General features: G+C 44.4%; 1 protein-coding gene across 4 annotated transcripts in view; it reads left to right on the forward strand.

The window, feature by feature from the left end:
• Positions 1 to 25,345, forward strand: part of EGFR (epidermal growth factor receptor) — a 171,779-nt gene that overhangs the window by 141,005 nt on the left and 5,429 nt on the right. For 3 of the 4 annotated variants that reach the window (XM_056334107.1, XM_056334108.1, XM_056334105.1), the window contains exons 15-27: positions 846 to 1,003; positions 6,531 to 6,566; positions 7,844 to 7,985; positions 9,602 to 9,724; positions 10,965 to 11,063; positions 15,396 to 15,581; positions 18,879 to 19,034; positions 19,909 to 19,984; positions 21,064 to 21,210; positions 23,567 to 23,664; positions 24,112 to 24,279; positions 24,370 to 24,417; positions 24,519 to 24,624. In XM_056334107.1, coding sequence (XP_056190082.1) covers positions 846 to 1,003; positions 6,531 to 6,566; positions 7,844 to 7,985; positions 9,602 to 9,724; positions 10,965 to 11,063; positions 15,396 to 15,581; positions 18,879 to 19,034; positions 19,909 to 19,984; positions 21,064 to 21,210; positions 23,567 to 23,664; positions 24,112 to 24,279; positions 24,370 to 24,417; positions 24,519 to 24,624 — 1,543 coding nt within the window. The remainder of the gene's footprint in view (positions 1 to 845; positions 1,004 to 6,530; positions 6,567 to 7,843; positions 7,986 to 9,601; positions 9,725 to 10,964; positions 11,064 to 15,395; positions 15,582 to 18,878; positions 19,035 to 19,908; positions 19,985 to 21,063; positions 21,211 to 23,566; positions 23,665 to 24,111; positions 24,280 to 24,369; positions 24,418 to 24,518; positions 24,625 to 25,345) is intronic. The other variant, XM_056334104.1, reaches the window with a different exon arrangement.

Consider the following 25,345-nt stretch of genomic DNA (forward strand, 5'->3'; position numbering starts at 1 on the left):
CACCCCCTCATTCCATATTTGCCCAGCATCTAGTCATCAGTCTATTATAGCGGCCCTTAGACATTACAGTAATTAAAATAATCTTCCTGTAGCACGTCTTACTTTATTCCCACTGAAACCAGTGGTGTGGATGTGGTCTGGTTTTTCTCCATAGTAGAATTTGACCCAGAATTGCTGGTTCCCCTGCTTTAAAATATTTAGGGCATTCCTGGTGCTGTTATAGCTTGAATAAAAACAGTTCTGCCAACAACAGCCAAAGGCAACACCTTTAAACACAAATTAAGTAGTTTTCAAAGTTAAAAAAAACCAAAAAAACCCACACCCAACCAACCAAACAAAACCATGGACTCCTTGGGTTGTGTTGCCTCCATTATCCCCTGCTTTTCCCTAACAGGAAAGAACCCATGCTGAGAAACCAGGGAAATAATGATTTGGGGCCAGTACTTCAGGGAGGTGTCAGCAGGTCCAAGTCCAGCGTTTTATGTCGTGTGATGGCAGATTGCAGCAGGCAGGCCCTCCACCGCTCAGCTGACCCCTTATCAAGGTGTCATTAAATGATCCTGTTTTACATGCAAAATGCAAGCTTCCCAACCAGAAAAGGCAGTGGGAAAAAAAGCGGCAACACTGAAACACAAGAAGATATTAGCTTTAAACATCAGGTGCTACATTTTGTACGGTCCATCCTACAGGAGCAAATACTTGCAAGAATATCAGGTGGTAGCAAGGTCATAAAACCAGACGATGCTGAAGGCTTCCAGCAGTGGAAGGCATTAGGTTTATCTTCTGAATTTCCTCCTGAACAGGCTGATGTGATGGCATTATAAACAAGCTGTTTCTCTTTGCAGGGCCCTGACAATTGCATGAAATGTGCCCATTTTATAGACGGCCCCCACTGCGTGAAATCCTGCCCAGCAGGGGTTCTGGGTGAGAATGACACCCTTGTCTGGAAATATGCGGATGGGAATGCGGTTTGCCAGCTCTGCCATCCCAACTGCACCCGGGGGTGAGTAAAACCTCGGGCTGAATGGAGCTGGGGGGGGGGGGGGGGGGCGGAGAAAGAGGGGAACAGCTTGTCTCGACATCTTTCTCTTCCTGACGGTCCCATTTCAAACCACCAAGAAGAAGACATAGCAGGGAATGACAGAGGTCAGGAGTACACAGGTAAGGTAAGCAGAGTGTGGCAGACTTTGGAAATAAAAGTAAGGAAAATGTCTTCAGGGTTTTGAAACAGGTTGGGTTGTTGATTTAACTAGGAAGTTTCCTGGAATTGTACAGAACTTGCCCACCAGCACTGCACTCTTCCCCCTTCCCCCCCCCCCCCCCCCATCCTGGCTTGGTGCTGGGTCCTCTGGTTTTGGGAGGAACATCAGTGACATCTGGTGGATGCTGGGCTCCCGGGGCCCATTTTTCTCTGCACCTTCCATTTTTCAGGAGGGAAATCCTAGTGGGGTACCACAGTGCTTTTCTTTTTTTCCTTCTTTCCGTATGCTGGCACTTGGTCTGAGTTTAAAACCTTGCTTGCCTCCTGCATGTGGCTTTATTGATGGGAAGCTTGCTCAGTAAACCCAGTCTGTATGAACCACTTTTGTCCTCATTTGGAGGGATGCTTAAACTGTCACCTGTATGAGCTGTGAATTGAACTGTGTTTAACCTACATGAAAATAAGAAACAACTGTCTCCTCTCCTGGTTTCCGACCTGCAAAGGACACGGAATGCGCAGTAAAAGGTTTCAGGGTTTAAGATGTGGTTGTGGGACTGTGATACTTGCCACATCCCGTTACAGATGACGAGAAACACAACACATTACATAATGATGAGAGAAAAAAACCCCAACAAACAAAACAGCCCATGTTTGGCATCTTTTCCTTCACAGGCCCCTGCCCTGTACCCTGCAGGTCTGTCTGATCCAAAATCCTTCTGTAATATGCCTGTCATACATGTTGCAAAAGAGAATTATAGTGTATTCAGACCAACCCATCATCCCGTTGTGTGTTAGCTAATTCAGCTGCCAGGTCATGAAAAAGCGAGTGTCCAGGCCCCCACCTTAATGGAGAAAAGGAGATGAAGCAAGTAAAAGCCCTTCCTAGTGCTGGCAGCGAGTTCAGTGCTCTGGTTTTCAGCCGGCAGCCGTAAGAGCCGTGGGGGTTCACCGTGGTTAACGGTGATGCCCCTGTGTTTTTTTGCAGTCGCAGGCAAGGCTTATCAGGGCTTCCCATCACATCCTGAGAACAAATGATCACAGTTGAAAAGGGATCTTCATAACCATGCTCTTTATTAATGACCTCCTTAGTCCCTACTCATATGAACTGGCCACAGTGAACCAATATCCTTCTTCTGACCGGCCACATGGGGACATGGCTGATGGCCGGAGCAGCGGAGTGGGTAACCACACCTGAGCAAGGCTTTCCTCGGTAGCGGGATCAAACACTAGACTCGAATGCAAATTTGGACAGCGTAATCTGCCAGGTGTGTGGATGTAATGATGAGCCACACAGTGGCTCTTTGTGCACGAGCAAGTCCTCAGAGCAGACTTCATCAGAAAAGCCAGTTCCTGCCTGGCTTTAGCAGTGGACGGGTGTACCAGTGGAGTCTGGCGGGTGATGGGTGTAGGGTAAGGAGGTGTTTTTTAAAATCAGGGGTAGCCAACATGTGGTTCCATGTATTTGGCCTTGTGGTATTAAGGCAGAATGTAAAAAGTAGTATCCATTTCTACTCCTATATGAAAGACCCAGGCTAAATTTGCCAGTTATATTGTGGGCATATTCAATGGCCCTGTTTGAGTTGCTGCCCAAATGTGGCAGAAGAAATAGGCTGTATCCTTGAAGGGCTCAAAAGAGCCAGGAGAAGGTGGTGTTACTATTTTTGCTTTACAGATGGGACATCTGAGGCCAACGGCATTGATGGGTAGGGAGCCAGTGTCAGAGGCATAATCTGGGAACACGCAGTCTGGCATGGCATTGTCCTCATGAAGGCAATCGATCAGTAATGCCGCTTACTTCTCTTCACGCCTTTCCCTTGTGCTGCAGGAAATTATATCTGTTCAGCAGTGGGTGGAAAATAGCTGGCTCGCAAAGTTTTTGCATCCTTAGAAACCAGTCTCAGCAATTGCTGTGTGACAAGAAACAGCAACTTTCTTTCTGTCCCTGTCCAATTTCACAACTAGAGCCCACAAAATTTTAGCAGCATGATTAAACATGCTGACTTCTGTAGTTATGCAAGTAAGGGTTTGCAGGATCTGGCTCCATTTTCTTTATTTGAAGAAGCTGCAGGTAAAGTTGGCTTCTCCTCCTAGCTGAGCTTTGTCACGAGCTGTGGTACTTAATATTTTAAGTGTGCTTACTTGTAGCACATCACTTCTTTTCTATTGCCGTGATGAATCCCATCTAGTCTCATTTTATTTGCTGCTTTCATTAGAAAACAGAATGGAGGAAGCTTTCTCCTGCTCGGCCTGAAAGGCCCATTCTTTCCCATTTCTCCTGTAAACCCTTGGGGATTTCATACGTGACCTTTCTTTTACTCTCCCTCTAGTACAGCTGGGAAAATATGCTCCGATTCAGAGAGCAACATCTCAAAAGCCCTGGAATTACCCATTTATATCCCTAGCAACTAATGACACACGCCATCTTAATTAATCTGCTTGGCGTTGAAGGCTTTGGTTTGTCCCAGAGTACATCTGCTGTGGTGGAAGAACAAGGAGAGAAACCACCACTGCAGTTAACAGCACTGGCCAACGCGTCCTGCCTCCGCAGTCGCTACCAACGCTACGTATCTCACCAGTCTTCACGTTAAATGCCAGGGTATTTGGGGGCAGGGGTGTGAGAAAGCAGCCAGGCATCCAAGAGAGAAGGCTACAGCAGCACAGCACAACTGTGAGGCCTTTGTCACCCTCTGAAAGTTAATGAGGAAGAAAGGGCAGAGGAAAGTTCTTGTAAGGCTTTAAAAAGCCCAATGGTTTTCCATTTCTTTTATGACTGTGAAGTAACTTTGGCTGTTACAGCGCGAGTCCCTTCTGAAAGGCCATAAATCAGAGCCACCTGGCTGTATTACATCAAATTAGGAACTACAGGTCGAGGAGAAAGTTGTTAAAATCTTGATGGATTTGGGAAATAAAAAAGTCTGCACTGGGATGAGTAATATTTACGCAGACAGGTGAAATGCTGAGTTCAGGATGCAATAGTTTTCGGGGGCTGTGCACAGATCTAATTTTCAAAAGAGTAGAGAAATATTTCAGAGACTGCAACCACTGCTAGATTCCTGATATATCTACAAGATCTTGAGGCAGTTCATAACACAGGGTCACATTTCTCTTTTTGGTTTCTGTAAGCAGAAGAAAAATTATTTGGGAATGGAAAAAGTGATTGTTTAGATTCCATAAAACCTGGGTTACTTATGTTGGGTGTCATCATAAAATTCCACATTAAGAAAGATGGTTATATTTAGTCCTGGATGGATGTTTTTCATAGACTTCGTTTCTTCTTTGACTAGTGAAATGAATCAGAAAATCACATGGGATCTGAAAAGTGCAGGCTTTTTCTTTCCAAACGCCTTCTTACTTTATTCCAAAACACCTTTATACTTTATCCCACCAGACTCGATATTGATACATTTATGTGGGAAATAATTTTTTAAAAAAGAAGGAGACAGATTAAAATCTACACTTCTACTTTCTGGTGTAGGAAAATAACTGCTCAGTTGTTCCTCAGACTAGATACTATGCCCTCAGGTAATTATATATATATATATTTTTTTTTTTTTGCTGTTAGGAAGTGCATGGAGGATTTGCCATCATAAAGTAGTATGGCAAACCAGAATCTTTAGGAAGAGATACTTTGAAGAACCAAAGTCACATTCTGAAGTAAAGTGCAGTCGTTTAATTTTACATCCTTATCAGGAGAAGCTGCATGTGCTTTGTTGCATTAGCATATAGAAATTTGTATCCACGTGGTAGAGGATGTTGGGATGAGGTCTTGGGTCCTAGATCAGTTATCTGTTGGGCACCCAAAGAGAGAAACCGTGTGCAAAGTGAGATACATTTCCTGCGACCGTAAGTGAGCTGGTGGTTCTGCTCTGCACGTGCAGCCTCTCTGCACATAGTTACACAACTGAGCAAATAAACCAAGCCATAGGCAGACAGGGAACGCTAACAAAGCTGGGCGCCCGGGATCCGGGAACCGGTATGCGCTGCACTTCCAGTGTGTCCAGGACACCAGGATGCACATTCCTGCATGGGAGCCCAGTGAACTCTCAAGACCTTCCAGATGCTGGCTCTTGGAGCGCTGCGTTGGCCCAGAAACAACACAAATACACGAGGGAAGATCAGAGTAACAAAAACAAGCAAACAAACAAAAATCCAATAAAATGAGCGGTTGCTTCACCTCTTCCTCCTCCAGACCTAGATCAAGTTATGAGATAAGATCTGCAACTCCACCTGTCATTTTAAATTTTTTCTGGGCCCACCTCTCAGTGAGAGGGAATTCAGAGCAGTTTTACTGGCACAGGCTCACTCGTTACCCCCTACTTGACCTCTTCCAGAGTTGTTTTGGGATGATCCATTTTCTGTAAGTCAGCGCAGGGAGCGGATACCACAAACTGGACTTTTCTCCTTGCTGTGCTCTGTTCTTCAGAGGTGATGTAACCCTCTCTGTGATGCTCTCCTTCCTTGGTAGACGCCACAAAGACCACAGATCCCATGAAAAGCATACATCTTGTAGCCCAGCAGCACTTCGGGAATGCACGGTGCCTCTCACACCCATTAGACCACCAAATGAATACAGTCACTGTGGTTTCATCTGTGGTGTTTTTTGCATTGGGCTGCGAAAGTTAATTTCAGGTATTTTAAACTCAAATGGAGGGTGAATGACTTGCTAGTAGAGTTTCTGGCTCTCTGGGTAACTGTCATACCTGTTTACATTACCAGTAACATAATATCTTAGATTCTGAAAGAAAAATATCACGGACACATACGCAACAGACTATAGCTGAAGGGAGTGCTGTCAGATCCTCTTTTGTGATCGGGAGTGTGTATCAGCTGCCCATGTTTCCATTGCAATAGTAAGTCTGGAAACTGGAGTCTTTTACTTATCAGTAACAGGATTATGCAGGAGGGTCTGCAGTGCCCTATTTCCATGTAGCTTTCTGCCCTTGTGCAGGGGAGAGGCTGCTTTTGTTGTTCTCCACAGTCAGCCCTGAGCTTCTTGCACTAAGGCAGATGTCCACACGGAGCCAGGGAGCACAGGTCCATTTGAATTCTGTGTATCTGTGTCCTCCCCTGATTCTACTGCCTGACAGAAAGTGGTTTTAAAGTATTCGTTAAGCTAAGTATGCAGCATAAATAATGCATCTAGATAAAACATTTTGGAGCAAGGCTATTGACTGATATTTAATAGAGTGTGTGACTATTATAAATTCCTATGTTGATACTTGGACTGCTCTGCAACACAGACTTCAATCAGTAGCACTCTTCTTAGTTGGAATTACAGAAGTATGTATGCCAGAGCTAATATGTTTGTAATGTTCATTTGTTTTTACAGGTGCAAAGGGCCAGGTCTTGAAGGCTGTCCAAATGGGTGAGTATTTCATCTGCTACAATTAGCGACCGAGCTGGAAAGAATGCATGTGTGTTTACATTGCCACGCTGGACACCACAAGGCTGGGGCTGAAGTTAAGTCTTAAGCTCCATACAGGGAAGTGACAGATTAGAGCAGGCTCCAACAATATAAAAATTATTTCAAAAACCAAGCAATATTCCTGGCACAAGGCTCCAAAATCTTGTTCTGCTTAGGTTGTTAGTCAAGGTGAGACCTAGGATCTGTCACTGAAGAACTAAAGGAGAGGCTGAAAAAAGAAAGGAGTAAAAACTAGTGGCAAAGACAGGAGATTGATATGGTTACCTGCATTACAGGGGGTTCATGTCAGAGACCCATGGGGTCTTTTCCAGCCCTGTGATCTGTATATCTCTAGCCACTTCATGCATAGGTGGACATTTGTTCTTCACACTAGATCTTATGTTGCACTGTTTGGCTTCGTGTCTTGCTCAAGGTCAGGCAACAAGCAAACAGGCTTCTCTGACTAAGGGAGAGGGGGATTTAGTTTCTGGCTGCAAAGACGTACTATGGGAAGACAAATTCAGCCTAGAAATATTGTTAAAAAGTGACTATAATAGTAATCCCTGGAGCAACTTAGAAAGAGCTGTGATGGATCTCTGAGTACAGATCAAAAACCAACAGGAAAACGGGTTTTTTCTTTTCAACTGAAGTTTGAAATGACCGAGGCTCTAATAAAAAGGCAGCGACCTGCATGTACAATGTGGATGGTTCAACATTACCTGGCCTCAGACATTTGTACATGGGTAGTTGGGCTGATGCTTTGGAGTCCACTGTGACCCTTACAGCATGGGCTGCCCAAGCAATGGGGAGATGTCACCTTCATCGCTGGTACTGCAGCTGCGTGTGCCATCTCGGTATCACCTTCTCTCCAGGTGCTTTGTGTATCTGACCACGTGTGGGCTGCCCATGGCTGACATACATCAGCTTCACAGATCAAATGCTCACATGCTTGGTGGGTTTATCAGAGGGAGGAGAAATTGTCCTTGCTTAAGCTATGATGTTCAGCTCCGGTTGTGAGTTTAAGAGTGAAGACTTTTAGCAGGTTACTGGATGAGGAACTTAAAAATACAGATGCCCAAGATACCCAGAGTGTCACATAGGCTTAAGTGGATGTCCAGAGTGTGCACCTGATCAAAACCGAAGGTTTCACGCAGCCTCTGTAGGGTATTTAGTGTTTTTTTTAAATCTTACACCTAAGCATTTTTTTTTCTCTTTCTGCATCCCCTCCTGTCTTGCAGCTCCAAAATCCCATCTATTGCAGCTGGCGTTGTCGGAGGTCTCCTGTGCCTGGTGGTGGTCGGCTTGGGCATCGGCCTTTACTTGCGGAGACGTCACATCGTCAGAAAGCGGACCCTGCGCCGGCTGCTGCAGGAGAGGGAGGTGAGTGCTGCTGGCACGGCTGCAACAGCGGCTGCTTTATTTGGGGCACTCGGTGCTGGCCGCCTCATACCAGGGAATTAAAGTACTGCATATCTGCCTTGTAACTCAACAAGCCCTCGTGTTGGCAAACACGGTGCCTGCTGTGCTAGTCGGAAAAGAGGCAGTGTGCACCTAACGCTTGCTCGCTTCATCTCAAGTCTGATGCCTCTGGATGTAATTTCCAAAAGCTTTAGGGGATTTAGATGTCTAAATCCCAATGAAAAGCACTGAGATTGTCTACTTGGAAAAAACCACGCCTTCAGGGTGAGGTGCCTTGTGTTTTCTGATCCATACCACCTTGCTGTGTAGACCCTCAGCCACAAATCGTTCCTCCCTCCAGGCAAGCCTTGGAGCTGCTGCGGCAACTTGGGCGCTCTGGAAAACTTTACTGCCTTCATCAGGTGTATGTCTGATCTTGTGGGGCGGAAAAAGAGAGAGAAAGGAATTGAGGAAGTGTTTGTGTCTTGTCTTTGGTTTCTTTTCAGCACAAAACCCCCACAAAGCCATTAAAGTGAATGGTTCATGTGTGTTACAGCATCACCCTCTGGGTACCTCACATACCAAATAGCAAAATTCATTATCTTGGATTAAAGCCACTCTTTTATGATTAGCCTCCTTCTTTTTCTAGTCCAATCCTAGTAAATAATTAGCAAATTGTATTTAGCATTCTGCTAAAAGCCCAGTTGCAGATTCCTTCTGTGCTCGCTGGTTTTGCAGAGTCAGCTACACAAAAAATTGTCTTGCTTTTTAATGCACCACCTAATGATATTTTATATACCACTGTATTCTACAGTTGTGACAGCAGAGTTCAATTTGTGCTCTGCTTGTATTGAACCCTCTGGAGTCATCAAAATGAGGATATCTCATCACCACAGAAAGGTTGTTGACCTGCTAAAATAAGACTATATCTAGCTAAACAGTTTTATTCAAGGGAAAGGAAAAAGAAAAAGCACCAAAAAAGTGTTAAATATCTCTTGTTTGGAGGGCATCCCTGCTGTCTGCAGTAAGTCTTAGATCAGATTTTGAAAACATCAATAACCGCTTCACCATCTCCTTCTTTACTGGGAAGAGAATCACTCAGAGTTTCAACTGCTGCTTGGAAACCCTGTGGTCGGGGGGAGCCACTGGTACCACAGGAATTTCATCCAGTTAAACAAAAGCAGACCTGAAAGGTTGCAGGTGATTTTTGCCCAGTATTTAAAACATTTTTATAATTTATTTGCAAGTTCAATATATATATATAAAATCTAATTTAGGATCTATGGTAATTACGTTGTTCTCCATGCCATGTTTTAAGGCTTTGAAGTCAAAGTCCGCCTTTGAACAGCAGTGTATGTACCTTCATTTGCCTTCAGAATGGCGGTTGTCACTCTGTGACTGATTTTTCCTGCAAAATTTGGAGCAACTTCGAATACTTATTGCTGCAAGTCAAGAGTGGAGCTGTCCTCCTGTAAACTTCTAGTGGAATAAAATGTTCATTACTTTAAAGGAAGGATTTTTTTGCTTCCCCAAAGTGTGCTGCTTGCTGTCCTCCTAGACTGTGACATGCTTCTAATGTCTTTTTCTCTCTGCACCAGCTGGTTGAACCACTGACACCCAGTGGGGAAGCACCCAACCAGGCTCATCTGAGAATTTTGAAGGAAACAGAATTTAAAAAGGTCAAAGTTCTAGGCTCTGGAGCTTTTGGCACTGTTTATAAGGTAAGATCATCATGTTTCTCTTCTCCTTTTCATCTTGCTCCCTCATGCAGAAGCCACACAAACAAAGCATGGACTGGGAGCTGCCATCATCATGTAGATATTCTTTTAGACTAGAGTTTATAGTATGTATGTATTGGATGGCAGAGAGATGACTCGATCATCATTAGTTGAGTTACAAATCGGGTAACTTGGCAGGTTCTACGTAAGATGTTGCCAAAGCCATACTGCTGAACCTGGAGGACAAAGATTTCAATTTTAAAACTACTACAGCCAAATGCACCCTGTTGTGAATATTAGCAAAAACTGAAACGTGCTTTGGTCAGCTCAGTGCTAAACTATTTTTCCATGTGGTCTGGGCTCTCGTATTTATAATTGTCAATCACTCTTTCATTAGAACTGACTCAGATGTGTGGAAGTGCCTACACACCTTCAAATGTGTAGGTCCACAAGGTATTTTTTCTCTTGACGTTTGTTGATCCTCTGCGTTTCCTCTTCACCGAGTTCCACTTTTCTGTGCTCCTACTTTTATTCAAGATACGTATTTCTGGTTTTGCCAGTGGTACTGAAATATAAACTGTAGATTCATAGATCTCTTTATAAAGCTTTATATTCTGAAGCAGGATTCCAGCTGTGGCTAGGAACTTCAGGGCAACAAATCCCATTGATCTCTGAGAATGTGCACCTATAATGCTGGGTACATCAGCAGAGTGTCCTCACAGTGTCACACTGTTTACCTGCCACCCAAATGCCTCCTGACGCTATAGATATAGAGCACTGAACCAGTCGGACATAAACCAACAGGCCACGATGTACATTTAGGATGGGATTATTGGTACAGTATAGATGCCATCTTGTTTTCATGAGAAAATGCCAATTTTTTTTCATCCCATGATTTTTAAATTGGAAGTGGCAAGGTTTTGCATGTGCAGTTGCTGTGATGCACTGATTAATTAGATTTACATCTGCAAAAGTTGCTCTTTATGCATCTCTTGGGCTGTTTATACAGACATGGTCATGAACATGCTTTTTCAAAAAAATAGGGTAGAGGTGACTGAAAGAGAAATACCACTCCATTAACAGGATTTTGTTAATGCCCACAAGACACATTTTTTGCATATTTTTGTTGTCTTCCCATTGTTCAGAATATTTAAGTCTACTCAGAAGACAAACATATGTGTAATTGTGAGAATTAACCAGTTAGATATGAGACTGAGTAACTCTTTATACTTCTTTTTGCTAGGGACTTTGGATCCCAGAAGGGGAGAAGGTTAAAATTCCTGTTGCTATTAAAGAATTGAGAGAGGCTACATCACCAAAAGCCAACAAGGAAATACTTGATGTAAGTTTTCATATTTGTTTTGTCAAGTTCTCAGTGGTCTGTGGATTTCCCTCTGTAACAACTAAAGGGATTTCAGGGTTTTGGCTGGGAAGAAATATTTTGCGCGCCAACCTGAACTGTCCCTCTACAAGTGCTGGGCTTTGCAGCCCAGGCTGTGAAGCGCTTTTGTGTCTCCTACGAGCCCTGTGCTCACAGTCCAAATACTAATGTTAAGCTCGTGGGGTGGGACCTAAGGAGAGGTCAGGACCATACTTTTACAGCTAATTCTGCTGTCTTTACTCTGACATTTTAGGCCTTAAACTGTGGCATCCATTGCCATTACGGTGGTACAGCTAAAGCAAATAACAACAGATCTAATGATTTTTGAATTCTGACACTGAAGATTGTCATAAGCTAGTTGCTTGGTTACATAGGATTAAATTAACTAAAACCAAAAGAAACAAAAAAAAATCTCAGCTGTCTGATTTCTCTGCCATGAACAGCAAGAAATTATCTCGCTTCCCAAAAGGAGCCTGGGAATTCTATTTTCTTGCTTGGGTGTAGCTCATCACTTCAGAAAACAGGGGAAAAGGCTATGGGATGCTGATCCAGGAGTTTATAAATGTGTGAGTTTACAACGGGTAAGCCAGCATCCTAAATGCAAAGTTCCCTGAACTTGGAATAGATAAAAATCTGAACTAGATCTGAAGCCACAGAACATACAGCACCAAGGATATACATATATATTTATATACAAGGAAAGGAAAATGCTGAGTGCAGAGAGGAGCACTGAGGTGTTCAGTGTAACTTCAGTTCAGCTTTCCTGTGCTCTGGTTCAGTCCTCAGCAACAAGAAACGTGTGTGCGTGTGAACCGAGCCACTTTAACGGGAAATTTGTATAAAAAAAAATAATAAATCCAGCGTTGGCCAGCAAATGACACTTCAGGCAGCAAGGCTCACCCCGTATGGTTCAAGCTGGTGAAGGTCTTAACAAATCTCATAGAAGTGTCTGGAGATGGATGGCGGTGAACAAAATACCACCTGTGCTACTGAAGGAAGCACACTGGATTTTTCTGATCAGCTGGAATAAGCAGTGTTATTCCAATACATTACTCCAACAGATTATGTGTTATGTACCACATGATTTGGTATGTGCGTGACAGCAATGCGAACAAATAGGTGATCCATCTCAGAATCCATAAGTGAAGCAATATCCATCTTCATTTTAGTTTAGTTAGACTCTAGACCAGTGTCAGCCCTTTCCCAGGTCCCTTGTGGCCACACAGGCCCGTGTGGCCCTGGTCCGTGCCCCTGCCCTGCCAGCGGGCAGGCTGCGGTACCCTGCTTCGCCAGCATTCCTGTAGTGAGGAGCTGGCAAAGATGCTGCTCGGCTGCCTGCCCAGAGCTCTGCCCCTCGTTCCCCTGTCACGGTGAGAAGGAGCCTAACACAAAGCATGCTGTGGGCTTAACTGCATTAAATTCCTGTATACTGAAGGAAAGCAATGAATAAGCCTGCAGTACTGCATCTTGCCTTCAGCAAATCAAGATAGTCATACAATGGGGCAGTAGATGCAGGAGCTGCACACTGATGATATCAAAGTCCTTTCTTTTCAAAGAAGTTTCTGTTGCACATCTCTGTGTTATCTTATCTTTTCTTTGAATTAGGATGCTTAATAAAAAGCTTTTGCTTTTTTCAGTCCTGCACCTTTTTAAGATTATTTGGTTGGTGGAATTTATTCTATATGTCAGAAAAAAGTTAAAAAATACAAAACCAGTGAAAGAAGTCATAAGGAAAACTCCAAAAGCTCCTCTCAAAACAGATTTTTGCTACAAAACCAACTTTTCAAGGTCCCTGAAACCTCAGAGATAATAATGTCCAATTAAAGATGATTTGTCTTACAGAAACATGCCAGGTATAGAACAAGCGCAGCAGCTTTAGCTCATACAATCCAGGCGTGCTCTCGCTGGCTTTATTAGGGTAGGGCTAATTCAGAAGATTGTTGTTGAATACCAAGCATACTTGGAGCAGGTCAGAGTGTACCGCAGAGATTTCCAAGATAAACAGTTGAAACAAAGGCCCACTTTAATGTCTTGGGCTACTTAGAGGGACCCATGACCGCACAATAGCTCCCTTCTGCCCCCTGCAAGGAGGCAGTGGCCCATTTTGCTTTCCAAGTCTCAAATGTAATAGGTGGCGTCAAGGCTTGGACATGCTCCGAAGGCTGTGAGGCCCATATGCCTGCCCCGATCCCTCAGCATCCCAGCTGTGAGCCCCCCTCAGCCCCATGAGGGCTGCCTGGCAGGTGGGCAGCCAGAACAGCACCGTCTTCGCAGATATACCCCACCCCAATGGCTGGAGGGAACACAACGTGGATCTGAATCCCAACCAGAAGCAAGGCAAGGAACAAGCGCCCTTCATTGTTGCGACAGCTGGGTTTGGAAGCCCAGGGAGATGAGCATGTTTTGGTCTCTGCTTACATTTGAGCATCGCATGACAGAGCTGCAAGATTCTTTACAAAATGCTGCCACAAATGCTTACATAATTGAGCAGCAGATTGTTTTCTTGCTCTGTCTTTCCTTGAGCTAGCCCACAGAATCGGTGCTGTCCAATAGATCTTGATGACCTGCTCCCACCCTGCCGTAGCTTGAGGAGCACTCTGCTGGAGATCTTCTTTAAACCAGCTGCCCAGCGGCCACTTTCATCCCAGGGGCTCCAAAACAAGGACACCAAATACAGGATTAGCACCTCAGAAGAAGCTGCATTACATCGTGTTTTGCTTAGGCTGGCACGTCAAGCAACAATACCAAGGCCAGAAAGTGTTGCTTAAGAATTGGGGTTGCTTATTTCATGAACGTCATTGCTTTAGTAACTTTGTTTAATAATAGTTATTACCAGCTACGCAGCTATGTCACATCTGTGGAAAGCTTGTTAGATGATGAGTAAAGTGCTATGGTATTTCTTTTCTTAAGCTCTTAGAAAGCGCAGATTTGCCCCTTTCCTTGCCACAAAAGCGCCCTCACTGTGATTTCAGGCTTTGGGGGGCTGCTAGCCTAACGCTGAATTGCTGAGGGATGATTAGTTGGCATCACTCCAGCTGTTGAGTTAAGATGCTGACCTAAAAGCTCACTGCATGGAAAAATTCCCATTTATTTCCCATTGTGCTGGTTTCCAATCAGATGGCTTTAAAAATATCTAAATGTGTCATACTGTATATCAGACACAAAGTTAGTTTAAAAAAGCAAACAACTTCAGCTCTTTATTTTTTCCTGAATTTGGATTCAGTCTTTGAGGTGGCACTTGACATAATATATATTATGTATGATTATATATAGATCTCAAATTTCAATCCATAAGTAGCTGTTGCACCAAAAAACCCCATGAAACTGGGGGGTTTTACCCCATGGCCATATCAAAGGATGTATTCAGTGTGTCTGGAGCATACAGTACCAGCCTCTGAAGGCGTCTTCCCCTTCCTACAGAAGAGCAAGGGAAGAGCAGGTACCTTGGGTACCTTAGCTCGGTACCTAAAGCTACATGGGGTGACCCCAGGCTTGAAAGAAGATTTTTTCACTTACTTATGAAACTCAAACCCAAAATTCCAGTTGACCAAAGGTTTTCTTTTGCTTGGGCTCCCACATTGTAAGTACCTTCCTGGTATCATTTACATCACTATATGGGTCTAAAACAGCTTTTCCAATTGGGGATGTTATTTTCACCAGTGTTGCTTCAAATAAAACATGTATTTAAGCTTCTAAAGGTGAACTGATTATTAGCCTGTTGTTTGACATGGACTGAAGAACAACATGGTCAAGAAGAACACGGTCTCTTTAAAAAATTGAACTGTCAGTCGCATCCTACATTACTTTTTTCTTTCTTGGTTAGTACGAACCTTGACAGAGGGGCAGAAGTCTCAAAAGTACTGATTTCCAGTCAGATTTGTGAAAAGGTCTGTGGAGGAATAAAAGCCGTATGACATATTCACAAGATGTGTTGCCCTTGCAATTAAGTGCTCAAAATGATCAAATCCCATCAGCTTCCAGCTGACGTTCAATTTATTAATTCCTCCTAGGTCTGTCCCCAGGATTTTATGTCCCACATTTGCTTGGTGTAGCACCAGTGGGACACTGGCTCTGCTGCGGCATCTTGGTGATGCTTCAGCGTTCAAAATCTGGACCTTCCACTGAGTGGAAAAACTTGGACCACAGAGTGGGAAATACAAGTACATTGTGTGTGATATGTGGCACAGAATTTGCATATAGTATTTTAGCAACCTCTTGAATGACCAACTGATTTTCAACAGCCTCCAAATATTTGTGTCATGCTGTTTCACGCTGAGTTTTTTCGGTTCTTAGGAAGCTTACGTGATGGCTAGCGTTGACAATCCTCATGTGTGCCGCTTGTTGGGAATCTGCCTCACTTCCACTGTTCAGCTCATCACACAGCTGATGCCGTACGGCTGCCTCCTCGATTACATCCGAGAGCACAAGGACAACATCGGCTCCCAGTACCTTCTCAACTGGTGTGTGCAGATTGCAAAGGTAAGTGGACTGATGTGCCTCCAGATCAGCTGAAACTCTTACCGTGGAGATGTGACAGCATGGGATATATTTATTTATTTACCTGTCTCTGTAAATCTTTCTGTTTCACCATGTTGTTCCTAGATACCTTATATGTGACAGGAAATGGTTACTTTGTCTTAAACAATTTACTGTTTTCAAGCTGCTGAGCAAACCTTAGCTATTCTTCAGAATGCTCCTAGACAGCGTAATATTATCACCAAGGCATTTATGTCCAAACCAAACACCTGGTAATGAAATAATAATGTGATGCAATGAAGCTGTGGCAGGGAAGGGAGAAGAATTTGGTGATTCCCATACCAAAATTCTGCTTCCATCAGTTCCTTTGGCCTGTGCCATGGGGCAGTGATGTTGTTGAATACACCTCCTTGGGTGCCTCGGAGAATTTCAGGCTGAAATCTTGGAGGACTGGGGGTTGAAACTGCTGATGAATACATACCAACTTTGTTCTAGCACAAGCTGGCTGCGACCAAAAGACTTTCAGGCACCCCAGGGCTGTTTTGTAACTTATATGCACTGAGTTGGTGCCTGTGATCTAATTGCAATGGCCGTAGTGCCAAGGAGAAGGCTCATTATCACACCTGGCACTGTTTGCCAAAGAGCAGAGCAGCAAAGGAGACTGAAGTACAGCCTTCTAGCCCTTAGCAGCAATATGCTGTGTTTGGAAGGTGGTTAGCCATGTGCAAGCATGGAAAAATGAAGCAAAATCAGCAAAAATATAGCTGCAGTTTGTTGGAGATTTGTCGTATGGGATGGCAGTATCCGCAGAGCCCAGCTGCTTTAATGATGCTTATTTCGGGCATGCTGATCCCAGGCTAACCACACACTTACAGCCTTATCGGTCCCTCGAGACCTTGTATACATCCCAGGCTCACCCAGCCGTGGCTTGCTTTCAGGAAACATACTGAAGACCTCAGAAATGTATCCACCAAAAATATACAGAGCACATTTTTCATCTCGGTGTGTGTACTTTTTTGCAGTGCGCTCCACAGCAAGTGAATTTTAATTTATGTGTCCACCTGGGACGTGAACGGCTTTTTTCTCTTTTGCTATCTTGTTTAAAATCAATTACTGCTCTGTCCTGGTTTCAGTCCCTTCGGAGGATGAGCTGGAGGCCACATTTCCCTCCTCCTCCTCCTCCTCGTTAATTTTTAAGGTGGCAAAATGAGTCCCCAAATTGATCCTTGGGGCATCACTTGCCCCAGAGGTTGCCATTCACAATTGTTAGCTTCTGTTTGATTTTTTTCCATGTCGGTTCCACATACGCCCATAGCAACCTCTACTCTCTCCACTGATGTCTGACCTTCAACACACTCCTTTGTGCTGCTCCACACTGAAGTTCTTCTCAGAGCGCTCGTAAATCATGTGTACGGCTTTTTCCCACCAATGTGTCGGGTGTTACTACTCTGATAAAGTCATGCCAGATTTTTGGACATTCTCTGACTCTTCAAAAATTTACTTTTGGAGAGGGGGAAAACAAATGAAACAAATATATTGATGTCTGGTAACTAACCAGCAGGAGGCAAGTTCCCTGGGAAGCTTATTTTTGTTTCTGTTTTCACAGCTTTGAAATAAGTTTTCTTTGCATCTTTTACAAACATTATCTTTCACTGGGGTATGGAGTCCTGTCTTTCGGACAAGATGTTATGACAGAGCATAGACACTCCATGTGCAGAAACACTGTGAAGTAACCCTTTGAACACATTGGTCTCATGCTTAATGATGACAAATGGCTTAAACCCCAGGTCTGCACACAATTAAAGATCTGCTGAACTTTCTAGATGAGCAGTTCAGCATCTTTGGTGTGAGATTATGCACGTGCACAAGTCTTTTAGCCATCAGCATTTTAAACAGCTTAGTGTGAAACCGATATTCTGCCTTTCAGCAGCTTTGCGCCTTAGGCTTTGCAGCAAGGCATGTTTAGCAGGAAAACTTTTGTCCTAGTGGGACTGGATTATGTGATTATTATGGTTTTTTTTAACATAGTCTGTTTTCTGTCGGCAGCTCAAGATGTTTTGTTTTAAGAGCTCTGCTCGCTAAAGATCTATTTCTGTAATTAAACACATGCTCACAGCGGCATCGTGCCAGTTTGTTGGGGTGGTTTGTTTTGGCAGTGTTAGCAGCACATGGGTGAAGTTCTGCTGAGGGACTTGGGTGGAGGATTCGATGGTGGTCCAGGTTAGCAGTGGTCTTAAAGGGGGTGGAGGCTGGAAGGGAATTATTCCCTCTAGTGCTCTGTCATCACATCAATATGATCTTTTTGCTGGGAACTTTGTAGGTTATAAGTACTTTTTTATTAATTCTGTCTTCATAAAAGTACAAGCACATGAGCTATCACCAGCTGAAACCTGTGGACTGGGGATAATTATGTTTTTTAGAGAAGATCTTGCAGGAAACGTAGAAATTGTGAACATTTTGATTCCATACACCAAGAGACTGGTGTTGAGGGAAAGGGGAGAGTAACCTCTGTGGTCAGAAACACAGCTGTTAGATTTATGCTTAAGAAGTCAAACCAGCACAATTAGTTGTATTCTTCTGTGAGAGGCAGTTGGAGCAAAAAAAGCACGTATGCTATGGCGAACCCAATCTCATCATGGGAGGCAGTGAAACTGGAAGAACTTGCCTTTTCAAAGAGAACTTGAAAATAGATGCAACTCTGAGCTCAGCCATGGAATGAATTTTTTTTCTTTTTTCTTTTCCTTCACCTTTGCAGTGGGTTGCCTACCTCATTGTTAGCAGGGAGAAGGCAGAGCAGGCTGTATTAAGACGCAGTATTGGTAACCTTGAATGATTGAGGTCTAAATATGCTCTGTAGGCTTGGCCTGCGTGCATATGGAAGGTGGTAAGCTCTGTACTGTGCTCTCCTGCAGTCACTGGACTTCCAAAAGTGCAGCTGAAAGGAGAGTTTGCCACCTTATTTGAAAGCCCTATCCTGATTTTGTATTTCTTGAAATAAATCCCAAAGGAACCGCAGCCCCTGCTATATCTAACTGCTTCTGTATTTTATCTTCATCACCCTACCAGCACATGGACCCACAGAAAGGTTCCTGGAGGGTAATTTTTACTTCTCCGTGTAACTGCACACGCTCATGTGCTCTACCTGCAATAAGCATCACATAAATCGAAAGAGCCAACCTTTTTCTGAAGGTGGGATGGGTTACCCCATGGTTATGGTGGTGTGCGTACAGTTACCGCAGAGCAGCTGAAGTCTGGTAACTCACTGGCACCTCCAAGCCCAGCAGCCTGTTGTTATTGCAGGGCATGAACTATTTGGAGGAGCGTCGGCTGGTACACCGTGACCTTGCTGCCAGGAACGTCCTCGTTAAGACTCCTCAGCATGTGAAGATCACGGACTTTGGGCTGGCAAAGCTGCTGGGTGCCGACGAGAAGGAGTATCACGCTGAGGGAGGCAAGGTAAAGCGCATCAGGGAGTGAACTGCCGCGTGTTTGTCAGTGTCTGTGCTTGCGCGTGAGCCTTAAGCACAGGGTTAAAAAAAAATAGAGAGTGGATTTTTCAAAGCACTCAGCTGCCATCTCAGCGTGCTGCCTTTGAAGCTGGTGGAAGTCCTCTGAAATCAGCTGAAAGCAGCGTCAGACCAGTGGGACTGCAGCGGGAGCGGAGGTAGCAAAGCAGGGAATGCTTTTGAAATTCCCACCCAGAATGTCTGGGAAAAAGCAACGTTATTTAAAAAGCATATTTAAAAAAAAAAAAAATCATGGCTGAATTCATTGGTGTCGCCAACACCAATAATACTGTGCAGCTTATGAAGAGAAAGGGAATGCTGTATATTTATAGCAGAAGAAAGACCTGTCAGGCTTGGTTCAACACGCCTTCGTGTTGCACTGCGTGCTGATGGAGGGAATGTGTCCTGCTGAGAAATAAAAGGGAAGCTGCTTGCAAATATTGTGGAGACCATAAATGGGAACCATATGAGTGCAGATCAGTCTTTGTCATATAGCCTGAGACTGGATTTGTGTCCTGTTGTGGGAGAAGGTTAAGAAATAGTAATTTGATGGTTAAAAATATTGTAAAACTAATTTGTAGGAGATATTTCAATTACGCCTAATATTTTGCAAGTTCTCAGCTTCAACATAATAAATGAAAATAATAATAAGGCACTCAAAAATTGCCTGCTCTGCCACTCAGGTGGTTGTGTTGCTTGTTGGTTGGGTTGTGGGGTTTTTTTCCCCTTCTGCAACGAACTATTGGTTTATACACCACCTGGTGGTAAATACCACTAATAAATTTTGCATCAGCCTATTAAGGCTTATTTGTGAATTTTCCTAGGTTCCTATTAAGTGGATGGCATTGGAGTCAATTTTACACCGGATTTACACCCATCAGAGTGATGTCTGGAGTTATGGTGAGTCTAAAACCAGTTCCAAGTATTGCAAATGAGTTGCAAAATTTCAGGACTTCCTAGTGGCTCTACGCAGTGACTATTTTTCTTACTATTATGAGAAGACTGAGAGATTAAACACTAGCAATGAGCCAGAATCACCTATTCAACAAACTAAAATTCCCATTAAACTGCATGTTAGTGAGGTGCAAGTTGTTTTGCAGAATACGCTTTCAGAAGATGAGCCCTCCCCCGAAAGGGGCTGCCGGTAGGAGACTCTGCTCCATTTGCTGAACTTCTGCTGATGCTTTTCTTCCGCAGCTTCACGTGAAATGTAGCTGGGCTGACAAGAAAGCCACATAACTAGAGGGAGGACTTAAAACCATTGGCCACGCTGGCAGTCAGTGTCAATTAGTGTAACTCTGCTGTGGCCAAAAATGCTTGTGCTGTCCTGATATTGAGAGGACAATGCTAAAAGGGGAGCAAAGTGATAACCTCCTTAAAGAATGCATTTTATATTTGGTATAGTTCATTAATCAGCTTGAAAGAAAAGAGGAGCAGAAAGGAAACTTTTCAAAGCAACTGATTCCAAAATTTCCACTCTATGGGCTCTCACATTTCTGGAAAATATTTAATGCAGATGGTCAGATCCTGTGTCCTTTTAGAAAAAGTACAGCCTCTGGTCCTCTTAATCCATTTATGTATCTTGGCATCCAAAATCTTGTTTTGTATCCTAAGCTACCAGACAATCACAACAGCTACATCACAAGAGTGCATGGTATGTCAGCAAATGACACTAAGGCAGCTGGTTTACACATCTTTCAAAAACTGCTTTTGCTCGTCTCCAAAGAGATTGTTTTCAAACAAAAAAAAGACAACTTCCATTTTTCAAACCACTTGCTTGGAGACGGAGACGGTACCCTGCATTTGCTTTCTGTGGGGCTGGGAAGTTTGTGTGATGTTCAACACTGAGATACTAGCTGAGATTTTTATTATTATTATTATTCTTTTTTAAATAAAAGCAAGCCCTAAAACCTTAAGGAAAAGCAAGCACCCAGCTGCTGGTAAAGCGTCCCTCATGGTCTTCTCCTCCCACCCTCCAGGTGTGACAGTTTGGGAGCTGATGACATTTGGGTCCAAGCCGTACGATGGGATCCCTGCCAGCGAGATCTCCTCTGTCTTGGAGAAGGGCGAGCGTTTGCCCCAGCCCCCAATCTGCACCATCGACGTCTACATGATCATGGTCAAATGTAAGTTCACATTTGGGGTTGTGGGTGCTCCCTGAAGTCGAGTAAGTAGCAGAATTGCCTTCATCGTGTCACATTTGTACATGCCGTGCCCTTGGTGATGGCACAGCAACAGGGTTATGTGGAAGGAGTTGTGACACCAGAGTGCGTTCCTGCACCTGGAGCTGTAGCTAGAAGCATGGGATATGGTTTCATTAGTCACTAATTCAGCCAACCAATGGGGTTTTTTCACCACACACACCTGTCAAGCCAAAACCAGGACGACACCACTGACTGATATTGTCAATTATTTTAAGCTGATATTGTTAGGCAGTATAAATTAGCATAACACCACCCACTTTACTTGATACTCTGGTTTTGTATGTCTAGAAAATAAAATTAACACTGCCTTCTCCTCCAGGCTCCCCCTTATGTCAGTATGCTTCCCCCTACAGTCATGCATGTGGATTGTGTCCTCCTTTAACTAAAGGGGTGCCAGGAGCACAGGCAGCACCATAACGGCAGATGCACGTGAGGATCCGGAGTTCCTCATCCGATTTCTTCCTCATTTTTGATGGCCCCTTTTGGGCACACAGCTGTTGCAGTGAAGTCGCACAAGAGCTGAGGGTCTCTGGAGCGCTTTTCAGCCATTTTTAGGGCATGTCAAATGGCTTCTGAAACCCACGCCCCTTTTCTATCAGCTGCTAAAATGTCAGATTATTGCCTGGCTTCCCACACATCTCTAGACCACAATCGCCACATCCCTGCTCGCCACTGTGAGGATGCTGATAAGCAGCCCACTAGGTGGCATTTAAGACCTTGTCACTGGAGGAACGTGTACCTGTTGGTGAAACAGGAGCCATGCCATCATGGATACCCTGGAGTGCAGCACTTGTGGGGAATCCCAGAGCACCAACATGTTGCTTTGTTGGGACAGGCTCCACACAGGCTGAGCCTGATCCTGTGCTCCGCAGGGCAAGCAGGAACCAGATCCAGATGTGTGCACCGAGCCTGGGTGGTGCCCAGACCCAAAAGCAATGTCCTAAAAACTAAACCTCAGAGATGCTGAACCCTACTGACACCTCAACCCCCTGCCTTTCCCTAGGGCCAGCCCAGATGCAGAAAGAAGGCATTTTTCCAGGCACCTAATCACGTACCTGCTGCTTGTAAAACACAGCCAGCAGAGCATCCCTATCCCCTTTCATACCGTTATGCTGAATTTAAATGCAGGAGCGTGAGGATCTGGGGTTTGAGCCTGCCTTCTGCTGCAGGACTCAGCTGCACTCACTGCTCCGAGCACCCCATGTCTGCAGGCTGTGGTACAGACCTTGTTGAAGCTGCACCGTTTTGTCTAAAAGAATTTGGGATTCCCACTCAGAGATAAATTCAGAAATAGTAGATGCTACTTCTGCAACAGCAGCAAACTCCAAAATGCTCCACTCTGTCTAAAAGCAAGAAGGATTTCTTCTTGAATTAGCAAGGTATCCTGTTTCTAGCATGGTAAAAAGTCACTGGGAATGATGAGATTTTTGTCTAATGCAGATTTCAGATGGCATATTATTGCTTCCATTACTATGGATAGGCTGGGTTTTATGAGTTCCTCTAGACACAGCAAGCTTGACCTTTATTACTTTTAATTTTAAATGCAAGAGTCTCTACATCAGCTCATCCATTAGTTGATAACAGAAAGCGTGGGTTTCCTAAGCAATAAAACAAACCACCAGTATCTATATTCAAGATCTCATCCAGCATTGATCCGCACTAGGCTGTAGGACTTGTTTTTGTTACAGTCTGGTTACTAATTAAATACAGCTTAGATATAATGCTTCAAAATGTCCCCAGCAAGGATGTTTTGAATTTTAGAAGACATCTGGTACAGAGGGTAGCTGCTGCTTTAGGCTTCCCAGGATTCCACAAAGCAGCTCGTCGACTAGACAGTCACATCACCGCACCTCTGCAGGCACCCGCTGAAGTTAGCTTGTGTTCCTTCCTTCAGGAGCTTTTTTAGAGCAGGCCAGTTTGGACCAGTCCAGGCTGGCCACCTGTTTGCTCTCCTCAGGCATGGTGTGTTGTTATCCCTCAGGTGGGACCTGCCTGCCCATACAGAGATAGCCAGCAGGAGCGGAGACAGGTGCATCCTGGAGGTTTGCCAGCATGGGGGTTTATCACCTCCTTCGCTCTTCCCAAAACTGCCATGATGTGTATTTTGAATGCACCAGTGGCTGGTGAACAAACTCTTTGTGATGGTCCCTTACGGGGACCTCCTTTCTTTGTTCCGTGCGTGGCACTGCTCTTTTCGCTGTTACATTTTATTTTAAGCTCTGTGTTTGATCACCGAGACAACTTCATTTGTGCATTGCTTTCCCTGTTGTCCCTCCAGGCTGGATGATTGATGCAGACAGCCGTCCCAAGTTTCGTGAACTGATAGCAGAGTTCTCCAAAATGGCCCGGGACCCCCCACGCTACCTCGTTATACAGGTACTAAGCCCAACGGCGGGAAGGTGTCTGGCGGGCGTTTAATACGAGACCCAAAATGATGATTAGTGCATGTGAAAGCATATAATAAGGATAATTTAAGGCCCAGTTTATCCTTGCTGGCCAGGTTCTTTCAGCTAGAATCACAAAGAGAATTCCAAGAGCAGTCACTATTTTCTTAGTCCTGGTCCCAGCCTCAGGCCAGTAACAGTCCATAGTGCAGTCCTGAGAGAACAGTCTGATCCTTTTAAGAATGCAGCTCTTTTACAGCAGCATGGGCAGAGATTGCACACCCAAATTCCCCTAAACTCTAGGTAAATTTGGTTAAACACACAGATCAAGATTTTGTATCTTGGGCCTCTGGCTAAATCACTCTGTCTCCCAGAGGAGGGGATAGTGAGGGCCCAAAGGCAGCCTGCGAGACCTCCCTCACGCCCGTTTGTCCCACAGGGAGATGACAGGATGCACCTGCCCAGCCCTACGGACTCCAAATTTTATCGCACCCTGATGGAGGAGGAGGACATGGAAGATATAGTGGATGCGGATGAGTATCTCGTGCCACACCAGGGCTTCTTCAACAGCCCTTCAACATCCCGCACTCCTCTCTTGAGTTCATTGGTATGAAACTTTTCCTCTGTGGAAACATGACAAGCAGTTTTAAGAGTGAACTGCCTCTCACGATGTCTGTGTTTTCTTTCTCTCTCTCAGAGTGCTACTAGCAACAACTCTGCTACAACCTGCATTGACAGGAATGGGGTAAGTGGGGATGACCTTTAAAAAAGGAGCAACTCTTTCTGTGTGGATCAACTTCTACAAAACAGTCCCCCTAATACTGGTTTTCTCTACTTCCAACATAGCAGGGGCACCCTGTGAGGGAAGACAGCTTCGTCCAGAGGTATAGCTCAGACCCAACGGGCGCTTTCCTGGAGGACAGCCTAGACGACAGCTTCCTGCCAGCCCCGGGTGAGTATGGCTCTCATGTCTCCGTCACACGAGCAGTCATTCACAAGCCATTTGGTCGTGAATATAATCATTGTCCTTCTTTTTCTGTAGAAAGGAAGTGAATCCAAATGCTTCCTACCTTTTTTTCTCGGTAAATGGGAGTGGAAATGTGTGCACATATCCTTTCCCTACACTTTATCTGGCTGTTTCTCTTTTTGGTTCCTTCATAGGCCATGTTCCTCATGTTTGCCACGTGTGCCATCTGGCCGGGAGTTTGCATGCTTTCTACTGGGGAGAATATCCTCTAAAACCCACGTTTCACCCCTTAAACCATTTGAGCAATATAAACAGCTTTCTGGCAGTTTCACTGCTTTCAGATGTTGATACACAGAAGGCAGTTCATAGTTTCACGTGGACGTACAGTGTAGGCGGTTGGTGAGCGAGCCAGCAAGCACCAAGGGAGATGGTGCTGGGTTATGTGGTCATGGTGCTTTGTGCCCTCAAAAAATCCCATCTAACCTTTCCAAAAATACACCACAGCTAAAAAGGGTGAAAGACCCTGCAAGGAGTGGCACTGAAGTGAAACATGGAGTCTCTTGTTACTGCCAGTCCTGTATTTTCTAAGCATTTTCCTCCTCTCTAAATATTTTTCTAGGGAAACATTTTCTGGCAGCTAAGCTCCCAGACTGCAGTTTCAGAACAGTATCTGGGACATAGCCACCCACACATCACTAAAATCAGT

The sequence above is a fragment of the Falco biarmicus genome, chromosome 4 (genome assembly GCF_023638135.1).
Source record: "Falco biarmicus isolate bFalBia1 chromosome 4, bFalBia1.pri, whole genome shotgun sequence".
Taxonomy (NCBI): domain Eukaryota; kingdom Metazoa; phylum Chordata; class Aves; order Falconiformes; family Falconidae; genus Falco; species Falco biarmicus.